Source organism: Dama dama, chromosome 29 (assembly GCF_033118175.1).
Source record: "Dama dama isolate Ldn47 chromosome 29, ASM3311817v1, whole genome shotgun sequence".
Taxonomy (NCBI): Eukaryota; Metazoa; Chordata; class Mammalia; order Artiodactyla; family Cervidae; genus Dama; species Dama dama.
This window is the reverse complement of record NC_083709.1, coordinates 53,387,523-53,404,252: the sequence shown is the minus strand read 5'-3', so window position 1 is coordinate 53,404,252 and position 16,730 is coordinate 53,387,523. Positions and strand designations below refer to the sequence as shown.

The 16,730-nt window shown below is 38.9% G+C and overlaps 1 protein-coding gene across 1 annotated transcript in view; it reads left to right on the top strand.

Annotated features, from left to right (window-relative positions):
* The first annotated feature begins 5,971 nt into the window (after positions 1 to 5,971).
* Positions 5,972 to 16,730, top strand: part of PTAR1 (protein prenyltransferase alpha subunit repeat containing 1) — a 49,333-nt gene continuing 38,574 nt past the window's right edge. Inside the window, exons 1-2 of the mRNA XM_061132705.1 lie at positions 5,972 to 6,100; positions 13,698 to 13,867. Of these exons, the coding sequence (XP_060988688.1) occupies positions 6,015 to 6,100; positions 13,698 to 13,867 (256 nt within the window). The 5' untranslated portion in view covers positions 5,972 to 6,014. The remainder of the gene's footprint in view (positions 6,101 to 13,697; positions 13,868 to 16,730) is intronic.

Here is a 16,730-nt window from a genome sequence, read left to right as displayed (position 1 = left end):
TGTACAATTTGTTTCATACATGATGAAATAAAATTCATTTTTAAGGCAAGATGAGAAATACTTAAACATAAAATTTTTCTTTGCCTGTTTGGGCTTCCTCCCTCTCCTTTAGCATGTGCTGTGAATTTGTGTTAGCCAGACCTCCTTAGGAGATGCTACTTATTAATTTCACAGAATCACAACTTCTTAAGAAATAACCTTCCTTCTTAATCTTGTGAGGGGCCATGATGACCCATGACTCACTACTCACTTTGTATGTACAGAACTGGATTATGTAAACTGTCAATGATAAATCATTCAACATGTAATGTATCTGTGTGTTTGTGTGTGTGTGTGTGTGTGTGTGTGTGCTCAGTCATTCTAATAAGCAGAACAATTCTCAGAGTTTCCTGAAGGACCATTTCCTGGGTTATAATCCTCAGGTTGGCTTGAATAAAATTTTCCATTTTTTTCTTAGATCAACTATTGCATAATTATTGTTTATAATTGTCTTGTATGCTGTTTTGGTACTTGTCATTTATTTTATACACACACATACATACACACACCTTTCCCAATCATCAAATATTCTTCTAAAATACAAAAAGAATGATTTTGGTGGGGTATGGAAGGATTGTCAAATACATTCATAGGATTGTCAAATAGTCTTCTAAACTATGAAAGGCATACTTGGGGGCGGTATGTGGGAGTTACAAGAGTCGTGGTCACTTAAAAATCAATCTCTAAGAAAATTAATAAGCATAATAAGAGATTGTTGACTAACAAATATATCCATGTTTTTAATAACATCAGTTCAGTTCAGTTCAGTCGCTCGGTTGTGTCCGACTCTTTGCAACACCATGAATCACAGCATGCCAGGCCTCTCTATCCATCACCAACTCCCAGAGTTTACTCAAACTCATGTCCATCGAGTTGGTGATGCCATCCAGCCATCTCATCTTCTGTTGTCCCCTTCTCCTCCTGCCCCCGATCCCTCCCAGCATCAGGGTCTTTTCCAATGAGTCAACTCTTCGCATGAGGTGGCCGGCGTTTCAGCTTCAGCATCAGTCCTTCCAATGAACACCCAGGACTGGTCTCCTTTAGAATGGACTGGTTGGATCTCCTTGCAGTCCAAGGAACTCTCTCAAGAGTCTTCTCCAACACCACAGTTCAAAAGCATCAATTCTTCGTTGCTCAGCTTTCTCCACAGTCCAACTCTCTCATCCATACATGACTACTGGAAAAACCATAGCCTTGACTAGACGGACCTTTGTTGACAAAGTAATGTCTCTGCTTTTTAATATGCGATCTAGGTTGGTCATAACTTTCCTTCCAAGGAGTAAGCGTCTTTTAATTCCATGGCTGCAATCACTATCTGCAGTGATTTTGGAGCCCAGAAAAATAAAGCCAGCCGCTGTTTCCCTATCTATTCCTGATGAGGTGATGGGACCAGATGCCATGATCCTAGTTTTCTGAATTTTGAGCTTTAAGCCAACTTTTCACTCTCCTCTTTCCCTTTCATCAAGAGGCTCTTTAGTTCTTCTTCACTTTCAGCCATAAGGGTGGTATCATCTGCATATCTGAGGTTATTGATATTTCTCCCAGCAATCTTGATTCCAGCTTGTGCTTCTTCCAGCCCAGCGTTTCTCATGATGTACTCTGCATATAAGTTAAATAACCAGGGTGACAATATACAGCCTTGACGTACTCCGTTTCCTACTTGGAACCAGTCTGTTGTTCCATGTCCAGTTCTAACTGTTGCTTCCTGACCTGCATACAGGTTTCTCAAGAGGCAGGTCAGGTGTTCTGGTATTCCCATCTCTTTATGAATTTTCCACAGTTTATTGTGATCCACACAGTCGAAGGCTTTGGCATAGTCAATAAAGCAGAAATAGATGTTTTTCTGGAACTCTCTTGCTTTTTCGATGATCCAGTGGATGTTGGCAATTTGATCTCTGGTTCTTCTGCCTTTTCTAAAATCAGCTTGAACATCTGGAAGTTCACGGTTCACGTACTGCTGAAGCCTGGCTTGGAGAATTTTGCGCATTACTTTGCTAGCATGTGAGATGAGTGCAATTGTGTGAAAGTTTGAACACTCTTTGGGATTGCCTTTCTTTGGGATTGGAATGAAAACTGAACTTTTCTAGTTCTGTGGCCACTGATGAGTTTTCCAAATTTGCTGGCATATTGAGTGCAGCACTTTCACAGCATCATCTTTCAGGATTTAAAATAGCTCAACTGGAATTCCATCACCTTCACTAGCTTTGTTCATAGTGATGCTTTCTAAGGCCCACTTGACTTCATATTCTGGGATGTCTGGCTCTAGGTGAGTGACCACACCATTGTGATTATCTGGGTCGTGAAGATCTTTTTTGTACAGTTCTTCTGTGTATTCTTGCCACCTCTTCTTATACTTTTAAAAAACTTTTCTTAAATTACAAAAATTTTATTCTTTGTGTTACTTAGAAAAGTAAAATTCTTCTTTAAATTTACTTTGCCTAAGAGTTTGGTATATATTGTCCTAGTTACAATGAGCTTTTAAATGATGAAACTATTTTATCACATAGATTTACTGTAATTTAATCAATCTCCAATATTGAGCATTTAAGCTATTTACAATATTTCAATATTAGTAAGTGTATTTTGCAGATTCTTAAACATAAATCTTTGACTCCATCAAAATCATGCTAAATTTATCATATCCTTGGGTTTCCCACATAGCACTAGTGGTAAAGAACCCATCTACCAATGCAGTTTCTTGTCCCTGGCTTAGGAAGTTTCTTGTTCCTGGATTAGGAAGATCCCTTGGAGGAAGGCAAGGCAACCCACCCCAGTAGTCATGCCTGGAGAATCCCATGGACTGAGAAGCCTGGTGGGCTATGGTCTACAGGTTTGCAGAGTCAGACATGACTGAAGCAACTTAACATGCACACACACACAGTCTGATAAACATATTCTTATTGAAGGCATATGAATTTCAATTCTTATTTGAACCTCAGCTTCTTTACCTGCAAAAAAAAGGGGGGCTTGGACAGAGCTCTAGTATGTTCTAACTATAAAAAATTCAAGTTCTAAACATAGCATATCTTTAATAATTGGTTGAAACAACTCGTGAACTCTTAGAAGAAACAGTTCAGTCCAGTTGCTCAGTTGTGTCCAACTCTTCGACCCCATGAATTGCAGCATGCCAGGCCTCCCTGTCCCTCACCAACTCCTGGAGTCTATCCAAACCCATGTCTATCGAGTCAGTGATGCCATCCAGCCATCTCATCCTCTGTCGTCTCCTTCTCCTCCTGCCCCAAATCCTTCCCAGCATTAGGGTCTTTTCCAATGAGTCAACTCTTCTCATGAGGTGGCCAACGTATTGGAGTTTCAGCTTCAGCATCAGTCGTTCCAATGAACACCCAGGACTGGTTTCCTTTAGAATGGACTGGTTGGATCTCCTTGCAGTCCAAGGGACTCTCAAGAGTCTTCTCCAACACCACAGTTCAAAAGCATCGATTGTTCGGTGCTCAGCTTTCTTCACAGTCCAACTCTCTCATCCATACATGACTACTGGAAAAACCATAGCCTTGACTAGACGGACCTTTGTTGGCAAAGTAATGCCTCTATTTTTAAATATGCTATCCAGGTTGGTCACAACTTTCCTTCCAAGGAGTAAACATCTTTTAATTTCATGGCTGCAGTCACCATCTGCAGTGATTTTGGAGCCCCAAAAATAAAGTCAGCCACTGTTTCCACTGTTTCCCCATCTATGTCCCATGAAGTGATGGGACCAGATGCCATGATCTTAGTTTTCACATGAGACTTATAATTCATACCTTTCAAATGAGTACAAATAGTGTGTGTATGTGCATGTGTTGTGCATGTGGGAAGGGGACACACAGATCATTCAGAGGAATTATCTTTTTGGAATATCAATTTCCCTTCAGAATTTAGGGACAAAGTTTATTGGTTTTTCCTCTTAAATAGATTATAATGAAATACAAAAATCACACTAATATTTAAGATAAAAACAAATTATTTCAAAAAACATCATATTTATGAGTGTGTTCCATTAAGCTCTGCCCCAGAAGTCAGGATTTATTCCCACTTTTATTAGGAAAGGATGCAGGGCTCTGATTAATTGAATATGAAGAAAACTTACCAGTGAAGTCAAACCATTTCAATATCGGTATTACATTTTAAGAGTAATTAGGACATTTGAAGTTGTCTTTGACCTTGGAATCTAAACACATATTCACTTCACTCCCTCATTTGAGAACCTGTCAATAGGTTAAGGTTTGTTTGACTTTACTAAATCAAACCTGTCCATCTTGCTTTTCTACAATTTTATGAAATTTGTCTATTATTTCTTTTAAAACCAAAAGGCCATTGTCTATACAGCAAGTCTAGCCTTTTTAAACATACTCAGGGATACAAATCAATATGATTAATACCTATTTCTCATTCATTGCTTTATAATTTTGCATCCAATATACAGTTTTACTTTTGAAATCCTCAAACCTGCTTCAAATGCTCTACATAACAGATTGTGAATTTGCTTCAAAAACAAAAGTTTCTAATAGACAAGATTTCAAGGTTTAAGCAAAAATAACTGAACCAAAAGCAGCTGGATTTTTCCAACACAAAGATTGAAAGAAAATCTGATATATGAAAATTTGAATTACAGCATTTCAAAATCCAAATGGACTAAAAATCCAGTTTTGTTAGGGGCAACACTGACTATGAAAAATGCCCATCCTGGCCAGGGACCACAGTAACCATTTGCATGAGTATAATAAACATGGAACTAACAAGCCACCACCAACCAGAATTCAGGAAAGGTCAAAAGGAGACAAAGAGTCCATATGTCCTACCAACATCTCAGAATCCTCCATGCTGGAATCCTTCTTGCCTGAGTGATGCCTGCGTCACCAGGAAGGACCCTGAGTGACAATGGTTGGCCAGAGAAGACCCTGAAATTAATCCTATCACCATAAAACCCCAGATTGTGGCAACACAACCCTCCTGGATTCCCTTACACTGCTGTTCTCCACCCAGGGCGCCCCTTCCCAAGGAAGTCTCTTGCTTCCTCATCATGTATGTGTCCTCTAACAATTAATTTCTGCATGTTAGACAAGAGCCCACTCTGAGGCCCTAGAAGAGGGTCCCCCTTCCTGCAACAGTTTTTCTTATACACATTATTTGTAGGAAGGCAAATAGCTATTAAGAGCAAACTTCGCCAGGGACTTTGTTTTTAACTCCAAAATTAAAATGCAGTGTTCAAAGGACACCAAAGGATGTGCAACACGAAGTACATTCAAAGTAAAAAATCTAAAAAAATAGCTCTGTACTTCAACTCCCTATATGGAGAGAGCAAATAACTTTCCTTTACTTTTCTTCTTCCTTTATTTATTAACTTTTTAAAATTAACTTTTTGAAAACGGCTGTTCAGTGGCCGAAATTGGCATGGAGTTACAAAAGGTCACCAATATAGTCCTACTGGGACTCATCTCACCAAGAGCGTCTCTGAACGGCCTCATCTCTCCAACTTATTCCGTAAAGGGAACGAACTCTCAGAACGTCAAGACTAGGTTAAATTTTTCTCCATGAGCATTCGGGGACCCGGCTCCTTTCCTCAACGGCTGAGGAGGCTGAGGACAGGTGGTCTGGGCAGGGTGCTGAGGCCAGACTCCGGCTCAGTAAGTGACCATAGTGACCCCTCACTCCACGGCCCCGAGTGGACTAGAAATTAAAATAAAATGTGTAAAACAGCGACCTGAGGTAACTCTGCAAATGAATCTGCGGCATAACATCGGACACTGTGAAACTCGCTGACTAGAGGAACTCGGCGACAAACACGCTACTCTAGCCCGGTTAACGACCACACCCTTATCGCCGGCGGCCTGACCCGGAAGTGCTCTGTGGCGGCCTCGGCGGTGGGGGCGGGGCGCGGCCAAACCGGCGCACACGCGCGCGCTCCCCGCGGAACTCCCGCGGGCTGCTCGGCGCTCTCCCGGAGGCGCGCCCCAGCCGCCGCGGCCGCCGCCAACATGGCCGAGACGAGCGAGGAGGTGGCGGTGCTGGTGCAGCGGGTGGTGAAGGACATCACCAATGCCTTCAGGAGGAACCCGCACATGTGAGTCGCGCGCCGACGGTGCCCCCGCCTCCGCCGCTTGCGGGGGTCGTCGGGGACGGGCGGGGGCGGGGTCAAGCCTGGAGCTGACCTCGGATGGCGGGTCCTGGCCCGCGCCCTCCTCGCTAGAGCGGATGGAACCTGGTCGGTCCCCGACCGTTGTCGGCCGCCGCGGGGCCAGCTTTCCGCTATCGGAACGCGCTCGCGGGCGAATCCTTAGAAGTGACCTCGGAAAATCAAATCGTAGTGACTTTGTTTGGTTCTCCTCCCTGCCACCCCTTTCCCAGGAGTTCACGAAACTCGAAAGATTTCACCCGTGTGTCCACGTCCTACATCCGTTTCAGGCACTCGGTGTGGTCTGTTCTGTGCTTTGTTAACACAGCTCTTGATGTTCATCCCGGACCTTGGTAAGAAGGGGTTACCGATCATCTTCTCTATGGGGCAGAAACCCCTCAGTTTACTAGCTCAGGGTAGTTTGAGGCTGCTTTTGACTTTGGCCTCACCTGTCCTGAGATTATAGAGGGATTTCGATGAAGCGTTTTGTTTCGCAGGTGAACAGGGCATTCTCAAGAGTGTGGCTTCAGTAGGCGCAGGTTGAGTGGTGTAAAGTAGATGAAAGAAACCTTGACACTTTTTAGCATTAGTTGATTCATAGTTGCAGGGAGCATATTCATTCTTTTTTATTATTCAAACGCTGCTGCCCTCTTTAAGTAGGACACCACAGAAACTGGCACATGCATCTTTTCCCTCCTTCCTTTCCATTTTACTTAGAGTTCTCCGGGAAGATCCCAGAAGAGACTGTATTCGCTCTGATACTTCTGCTTTTATGTAACCAGTAAAAAGGAAAGTATTAAAGGAGAGATAGATCTACATTATACAGAAGAATAAGGAAGAACCAAGAGTGTAGCTCTTTTCTAGTCCTTCGTTTTCTCTCCTCAAAAGAAACAGGGAGTCCAGTTTTATTAATACATTATTTTCACTTTATCTAATTGCTTGTGGAGTTTATTTATTTTTTTTTTTATATTTTGTTCTTTAAACTGGAACGCATGAATTATTCTTTTCAAGCATTCTAACTCCTTAAGTTTCTCTGCTTAAAAAGAGATACCAAACCTTCATCTAAATGAAATGTTCTTTTCCTTCAAGGTGATGCTCTCAGATGTCTTGTTCCCTTGGGGCACACAGTTGGAGACGTGCAGCTGTGCCTCATTAAAAACAGGACACTGCTGGCCTCAAAACACACCTGCCACCTCTGACAGCATCCACTTCCTTTCCCCTTGTGACTGCTGCCTTTTTCAGAATGAGAGTGTTTGGAATGATTTCCTGGCAGTAACCATAGTGGGTACTGGGCCTTCTAAAGAATGCTTTGATGCCTTGTTGTATATTAGTCTTTCAGTTCCTTTTTGAGAATGAGCGCTTTATTGCAAATAAGAGGAAACATCCTCAAGAAAAAAAAGTTGGACAGATGAAGGGCCTGTTTTCTTATCATTTGGGATTATTTTTCGTAAAAAAATAATTTCTTAAATAAAGGAGGAGGTTAGAAAGAAGTCTAATGTACAGTATTCATCTTAGTTTGAAAGACCTGAGATTGAGTGTTCCTTGGCCTGGCAGGTTGACACAATGCAGTTTGGAACACATCCCAATTCTTCTGGATCATATTTATTGAAGCTTGTTGTTGTTTTAGTCACTAAGTTGTTTTGGACTCTTTGCGACCCCATAGACTGGAGCCTGGCAAGCTCCTCTGTTCCTGGGATTTCCCAGGCAAGAATACTGGAGTGGGTTGCCATTTCCTTCTCCTGGAATCTTCGTAACCCTGGGATTGAACCCGAGTCTCATGTGTTGGGAGGCAGGCATTCTTTAGGATTGAGCCACATGGGAAGCGTTTATTAAAACTCATAAATGATTTTAATTGCCCCCTCCCAGTTGCATTTTTATGATGAGATCTCATCGATGTGCTGTCAATGCATAACTTAACAATTGTTACTAAACATTTGAGTCATACAATATTTTAAAATTTGAAATAAGTTGGGCATTAGAAATAATATAAAATAATGATGTAGAACTGAAAAATGTAAATAGCTTGTTATTTAATATTCAGTTATATTTTAGTGCATATTCCCCACAGTAACAATGTCTTCGTATTACAGTGTAACTTTAAAAATGCGTTTGGACATTTGGACTTTTCAGAATTGTTCGTACTTCTTCCCCGCATCTATCTAACCTTTTTACTTCCAAAATATAAAGGCTGTATTTCTAGTTAAAAGAAAAAAGCACTAGTTAATGTCAAAATTAGTACCTAATTATACTGTTCAGTATTATAAAAGAAAGTTTTCATTCTTTTTGTTTTCCTCTTTCCTACAAATACAAGATAGATCGTAATTTTAGACAACATTTACTGTAGTAAACAAAAGCACTAGTTAATGTCAAAATTAGTACCTAATTATACTGTTCAGTATTATAAAAGAAAGTTTTCATTCTTTTTGTTTTCCTCTTGCCTACAAATACAAGATAGATCGTAATTTTAGACAACATTTACTGTAGTAAACATATTGACTTTGTCTCTGAAAATTTCTAACCAGTAGGAGTTGAAGATGCAGTAGGTGAAATGTGGATTTTATTACTGGTGGGTATGGATAGGTTACCCTTTCTCAGCCTGAAAACATAGGAAAACTACCTCACACAGTGTCTTGCCCTTAGTTGCCACTAGGTAAATATTAGACTTAACCTGAATCCCTGTGTTTCTTAGAAAATATATTGGCCAACTGAATGATAAATGTGAAACACTTTATAAACTGAAAAATACCATGCAAATGTTTGTATAGTTGACTCCTAGAGAATACTTTGGAAAAACAACTGACGGCTTGGCCCAGAACACAGGTATTAGCTTAATGTGCAGACTTTGGCTCTCAGATGCAAAGAACCAACTCACTGAAAAAGACCCTGATGCTGGGAAAGATTGAAGGTGGGAGGAGAAGGGAACGACAGAGGATGAGATTGTTGGATGGTATCACCGATGCGATGGATGTGAGTTTAAGTAGACTCCGGGAGTTGGTGATGGACAGGGAAGCCTGGTATGCTGAAGTCCATGGGGTCGCAAAGAGTTGGACATAACTGAGTGACTAAACTGAACCGACAGGCACTGTGGTAATGTGAAGGGCAGCTTTTCACAGTGCAGTTAGAGTCATGTCAAAGTTCTTTTATCCAGAAAGTTACTAATTTTTATTACTGTAATACTGGTTGAACTCTTACTGTTTATGAGCTACCGTCTTTTCTGTCGATGCATGATACAGGGTGCTCAGGGCTGGTGCACTGGGATGACCCAGAGGGATGGGAAGGGGAGGGAGGTGGGAGGGAGGTTAAGGATGGGGAACACATGTAAACCCATGGCTGATTCATATCAATGTATGGCAAAAACCACTACAATATTGTAAATAGCCTCAAACTAAAATAAAAAAAAAAAAAATAGGAAGTATAAAATACAGTTCTTACACTCAAGGAACTTACAGAAATATCTATGATAGTGGAAATGTTCTTAATCTGTCCTGTCCAAATCGTAGCCACTAGCCATATATAGCTGTTGAGTGCTTGAAATGTGGCTAGTGTGAAAGAAGAACTAAAATTTATGTTTTATTTAATTTTGATTGATTCATATATAATGGGCACATATACCTGGCGACTACTGTATTGCACAGTGCAGGTCTAGATGGAGACCTAAGACTGACCTTGTTCCTCATGTTTAGACAGCTTCTCTTTTCTCTGCTTTTCAGAAACATCACTTAAGCTGGAGTAGGTTCAATTATTTATAAAAGTAGTAATTACCAGCTTCCTATTGGGGAGGGAAGGTTAGTCCCCAAATATTAAAACTGGACCATATAATGTGGAGTGACTAAGATTTTGAATTAAGCCATAAGCACTGTGACCTTCGGTAATCAGTCACCTACCTTAGTGGATCTGTTTCCTCATCTGACAAAATGAGAGACTGGAGGAATGAAACCCCTTCCAATTTCAGAATGATTCTGGAATTCTAAAGTGTCTGAAAAAAAGTGGACTGTGACCTAAGGGACTAGACATAGGAGAAGTCTAAAGTCAAACGCACTGTTATTTGGAATCTTACTGACCTGCCTATCCTTATAAAGTGCATGTTATATTTTTAGGAAGCAGCATAGCACTGTATCTTAGGATCAAATAACTTGACAAAGGCTTATTAGTTTTCTTTGCTTTAGCTTCCTATTATCTGCTAACCAATGAACTTTTCTGGTTGACTTCAGGCTCTTAACTGAATTAATGATAATATACTTCATCTTTGCCTGATACTTCGTAGCTTACCACATCCTTTACATTGTATTACTTGCTTTTCATAAGTGGCAGGGAAAGGGTTGTCATTCCTGTATTTCAGATGTGGATACTGATGGCAAGTGCCTAGTCAAGTCTGCATTGATCAGAGGTAGAATGGAGACTAACTAGAATCCTGGACCTTAGAAGATTGAGTGCTTTTGTCTATGCATCCTACTACCTCTCTTTCAATGTTTTTATCCCCGTCCTCCAACCCCCGCCCTAGTGCTTTGTATTCCCTGATACAACCATTTTCATTCTCTTTGCATGAGAATAGTTTTTGGGTTTCTAGGTTATAAAATTTGAAAGCTGGATGAAACCTAGCAGCCCGTTTTCCTTATTTAGAAATATAATGTAATCCTTCCATTTTCCAAATGAAAAATAAAAAAATGAAGGTCTTCTGGGGCCAAATGATAGGAGATAGAGATAGAGATAATGATATACAGAGAGAGATGTATTTATCTCATATTGACAGAGCTAGGATTCGGACCTGCATTAGAAGGAAGTCAGAGGTAGTGTTCTTTGGAGACTCAAGAAGTAATAGTCTTTGAAAACTGTGTATTCGAATATAACACTGAAGTGTACTGATAATCAGCATTTCACTAGCGGTTATTGGCCACCTGCTATATCCAAGGCATTCTTGTTTTGTAAAATTATTTCTTGGAAGAATAGTAGCCAAACTAAAGAAATGTGTTTTTTATTTGTGCAAATGGTTCTGTCCTTCATTTAGGTACCAGATTATTAGTTGCGCATTTTATGTTTGGTGTCGTGAACAAGGCAGGTTTTTACATTGTGAATTTAAGTAAAAAATACTCCCCCAAAATGGACTGGACCCAGAAGCTAGAGTTCTTTTATTCTTGTTACTCTAACATTCACATTGACTTTTGCAGCTTTTTAAGTGTTGTAGGTGGTTGTTAGATCTCAGAAAACAGACTTCTTGAAATAATTACACTGAGTTTATTATTTTCTTTACTGTAGTTCGTTGTTTTTTAAAAAAATATTTTACATAGTAACACCTGAACCCCAGAAAATGTCAGCAATTCATACATGTATTTAGTCAGTTATAGATCATGTGGCTAGTTATCCTAATAGTGAGTTAGCTTAGATTTCATATCACCAAATACAAAAATATATTTAGAAATACTGGACATTGGCCTTAGATGCCCTCAGTATTATTGTCCCATTCTTCCTAAGAACCTTATCTATATTACTGGAATGGCAAAGTGTGTTAACATTTTATTACAGATATTGACACAACTCCCAGGCAAAACCATCAGCTTTGTATAGTCTGGGACCACCTTATTTTATCCATTTTTTGCATTTTCAGAACCTAATGCGGTATACAACTCATTGTAGTATTCAGAAGATGTTTGGGTAATATTGGCATGGTGTACCAAAACACCCTGAATCAGCTGAGTCAGTTGTCAGGACAAAAAGCCTTAGGTCCCAAAGTTTTCCTGGGAGTTAGATCAGCTTGAAAGAATAGTTAGTGACTTGCAACCCCTAACACACCCTCTTTTATTGATATATCCCTGCGTCACTAAAGAAGTGATCAGTAGAAAGTAGGTTACTTCTGAGCTATGCAGTTAAGAGTTTCCAGGACGGATTTTATTTTAGTTCCACAGCTTCCCACCAGCTTGTGATGGTGACCTAACCAAAAAAAAAGGAGTCTTGTCTTATAATCTGTAATCGAACAAGTTTCCTCTTTGCATCTATCAGCCAACACACTTTTGGCAGAGGAAGCCAAGAGCATGATAGATAATGTCACACACAAGCTCTGAAAACACAAGTTCTTTATTCTGTTTTTTTAAAAACACATTAAAAAAAAATTTGCTTAGACACTCTAAAAATATTTATGTCAACTGCTCTTGTTAAAAGACTTCTTGTTATTCAGTTATTCATTAATTAAGAGAAAAACATACTGTTTGAGAAAGGATGTTTCACATAGATGAGAACTGTAAATTCTATATAGTTGAAAGGCATGTGTACAAGTTTTACAAAAACATTTTGGTGTTTGTTGTTTCATTTACTGTGTAAGTCAACTGCCCTATGTATTGTTTTTTTTTTTTTTCCCCACTTTTATCAAATTTTAAAAAATTTATTTATTTTTTAGCTGAAGGATAATTGCTTTACAGAATTTTGTTGTTTTCTGCTAAACATCAACATGAATCAGCCAAAGGTATACATATGTCCCCTCCCTCTTGTTTATTAAATCTCTGCCTATAATGTGAATTTTCAGCTTAAGTTGAGGTGAATTAAGGGATTTAGAGGCCACCATAGATGAAAATGATGAAATCTTGAAATGTATTTTGTGTTTTAACAACATGGTGAATTAAGGGATTTAGAGGCCACCATAGAGGAAAATGATGAAATCTTGAAATGTATTTTGTGTTTTAACAACATTTATTAGCATTTTTTTTATTTTAGAGATGTATAAAGGATTATAAAGGAGACAAAAAATGGCTCACAGTCTCACTGATAATATAATTTTATTAGTAATTTGGTCTACATATATTTATTAGCAGGCGAGCATAAATACATTTTGACATTTTTTTAAAAAACAAAGCTAATATGTACAAATAATTAGAAAATTTAAACTATACAAAAATAAAACCCTCTTCTCCAAAGATTCTTGGTATCCTTCCAAGAAAATTTTTAATGCAACTGTGTATCTTTTTAAAAGATTATACAAAGGAAAAATTTTAATGCAACTCTGTGTCTTTTTAAAAGGGCTTTGTGCTATACACTGTGTTTGGCATTTTGCTTTTTTTGTTTCATGTATCTTGGCACCCTTTCCATACCAGCATATGCAGATTTACCTCTTTTTTTTTTTTTTTTTTTTAACAGCTGTATCACGTGGATGGCCCACATTTATTTTACCAGTCTTATATTGTTTGATACACGTTTAGAGTATTAACAGTTTTATTGCAATGTTGCTGTGAATATCCAATGAATTCCTATATCTTGGCATAGGATAATTTCTGACCGGTAGAATTGCTGTGTCAAAGTGTATATGTACTTAAAAAATTGACAGACATTTTCAAATCTCTATTCAAGATAAAACCAGCTTTCATTCCTGTCACCACAAGTACAAATACTATTTTTTCCATGTTCTTGTCAGTCTTAGAAAACTTTTAAATTCTACCAATACAGTGGGTTAGCTGAATATTTGTAAGAAACATGTATGTTTTTTTAATACCCTCTAGGATTTGAAAAATTTTTTTAAGCTAGTATTCTTACCTTTAATTCTTTTTATGTTTTACATATTAAGAGATGAAATTGGCCTGATCCCATGTCCTGAAGCTAGGTATAACCGGAGTCCCATAGTCCTGGTTGAAAACAAACTTGGTGTGGAGAGCTGGTGTGTCAAGTTCCTTTTACCATATGTCCACAACAAGCTCCTTTTGTACAGAACGAGAAAGCAGTGGCTGAACAAAGATGGTGAGTATGGAGACTGTCCTTTTTCTTTGATTTTCTTCATAAGCAGCATAAGTGTAGTAGGAAGAACCCTCTGTGATATTGACATTCCTGGATTCTAGTTCTGGCTTTTGCATTCATTGACTGGGCAGGCTCTTAACTTCTCTGGCAAATGAGTTTGAACTCATCCTTCATTTTCTAATTTTGCATCCATTGTGATTCTCTGGAAGGTGCTTCAACCATGGTGCCAGGTTCCCTACTTCTGATATTTTTTTTTAATGTACTAGAGTCATTTGTAAGGTATTTGAAGAAAATATCTTAGGACTAAAAAAGGTTTGAAAATTTGTGAAGTGCACTCTAGTCCCTACAAGCTCTGTTTCTTTGATTTCTAATCCTTAAGTAACTTATGAGCAATAAAGCTCATTTAGTAACAGCTCATATGAGATAACCAAGGTTTGATGGTGGTGGTAACACTGTGAAGCAGCTCAGTGGTTTATGGTGGTGCTGTTGTACTGTGATCCCAGCTAAGTTCTGGCCCTCTGTGTTCTGTTCTGTGCTGAAATGAGCAAAAGAAAACCATCCCAGCCTTCTTTTTTTCTGCTTCTCTGCAGAGAAACTTATTTGCTGCATCAGACAATTCCTGTTCCTCCCACCTGCTGTCTTTTCCTTGTTTCCCCCCCGTGTCTGATAAGTCGCTTCAGTCGTGTCTGACTCTGCGACCCTGTGGACTGTAGCCCACCAGGCTCCTCTGTCCATGGTATTCTCCAGGAACGAATACTGGAGTGGGATGCCATTTCCTTCTCCAGAGGCTGCTAAGCCTCCATGTACACAAATTCTGTTTATATTTTAGGTAAAAGAGAGACCTGAGTTCTCACTTTTTGGAGAATTCTTATCTGAGATAATATTCTTGACGATTTCTATAAAACTCCTTTCCCTTCCCACATACACCAGTACCTTAAATGTCTCGGTATGCCTGGTGGCTAATTTTGAGTAAGAACTGTGTTTCTTAGAGAATTTTAATTATAAGTTCAGTAGCCATTACTACGAGCCTACTCATACCAGAAGCTGCTCTAAGTACTGTGGAGGATAAAAAGATGCATAATACATGTTTCCTTTACTCAGAAAGCTTCCAGTTGAGTCAAAAACAATCTCTTCGTAGAGAATAGTGTTGCCTAAAGTGACATATTGATTTCCTTGTGTTCCTCTTGGCATTGTCCTTAATGTATTGTCATTACAGGTTAATAGCACTTTCCCCTGTTTAGACCAGTAGAAAAAAGAATCTGATTTGAAGATTTAATGTGAAATATTTTCTACTTCCTGTGTTTCGATCAATTAGTCCACTGATATTTATTTATTAATTATAAGGCTATGTCTAATTTTATTAAGTTTATGGTAAAAATTTAAAGGCATAGGTCAGGCATAAATTTAAAGGTAAGACATTGATCTGTTGGTAGATCCCTTTTCATTCTCCATTACCCTATTGTAGTTTTCAGTGACATTAAGTTACAAAGTAGCACCATGTGAATCCATAAAGTTATTATTTTGCCTAACAGAGCTATATTGTATATATTCTGGCACACAGAAATGTATAATTGAGCCAATATATAACTAATTCTGTGTGGGGAAGACAAATGATGATCTTGTATAGAAGAAACAGTATGAATTTTTAGTGCCAAAGGCTGTTGTTTCAGATCATTAGCTTTTGCTCCTTGACGTTTGCTAGCCGAACCTGCCTTCTTCCTGTAGTCTTCCAAGTTCTTGTCTCTATTTCCCTGTTTCTTGTCTTTCTGGGCAATGCTCTGTAGGCTTTGCTAAATCATCTCATCATGTAATTTTATCTTGATCGACCCAGGAGAACCCAGGTAGAAGATCAAATGGTTAAGCTCACTCACATGAATAGCTGACATCTAAGCTTTGAATTCTGATGCAACTGTGCGTGTATACAGGAGCAGCCTGATTTTATCCTAACCGGTATCCTCGTGGAAGTAGTTTTCAGTTTCACTTTTGGGGGAGCAGGGACACATGGTTCAGTGAGGTGTCATATACTACTTAGGTTGTATAGTGTATTGGTAAAAATATGGAAGTGAGTTTCTGATTGACCAGAAAAGATACCTGAAAATGCAAACTAACATAGAAATACTCTGCTAAACTTGGGAACTGAAGATCACAGTAGTGAATTTTACTAAGGAAAAAAGTTAAAAGTATTAGGAAAAAGCAGTTGTTTCATGAAAATGCTATACTTTTAAAACTGTTTTTGTAGAAATACATGTTTAAGAGCCATGTGAAGAAAGCTGACAATTTAAAAAGTTTCAGAAATGTCAGTGTCTGTGTGATTGATCATGCCAAAATCCTAGGCATTCCCCTAAGAATGTAATCTTTAACTGCAGGTGACCTTTATTCTGGAGATATAAGTTTTTCCTTTTATCCAGACTGAATTCATGTTCTCATTAATGTGCTGAATTCCTTAGATGTTTGGAAATCATCTGTATTAGTCAGGATTCTCCATAGCAACAACCAATAGAAAAGTTTTTACATATATGTAAAGTTTTATATGTACAAGAAACAGGATTCGTTATGACAGATTGGCTCACGTGATTATGGAGGCAGAGAAGTCCCACACTCAGCTTTCTGCAAGCTAGAGACCCAGAACAGCTGGTGATTTAATTCTTTGAGCCTGAAGGACTGAGAAGCAGGGAATCCAATGGTTTAAATCTTAGTCTGACAGCTGGAGAAGATAAGATGAGGTGTCCTTTCTCAAGCAGACAGAGAAGAAGCAAAACAGGGCTGAATTCTTCTGTTTTCCTCCTTTTGTTCTATTCAGAAACCCCAACAGATTGATGTTCACCCACAGTGGGAGGGCTGTCTACTGAGTCTGCAGATTCAAATG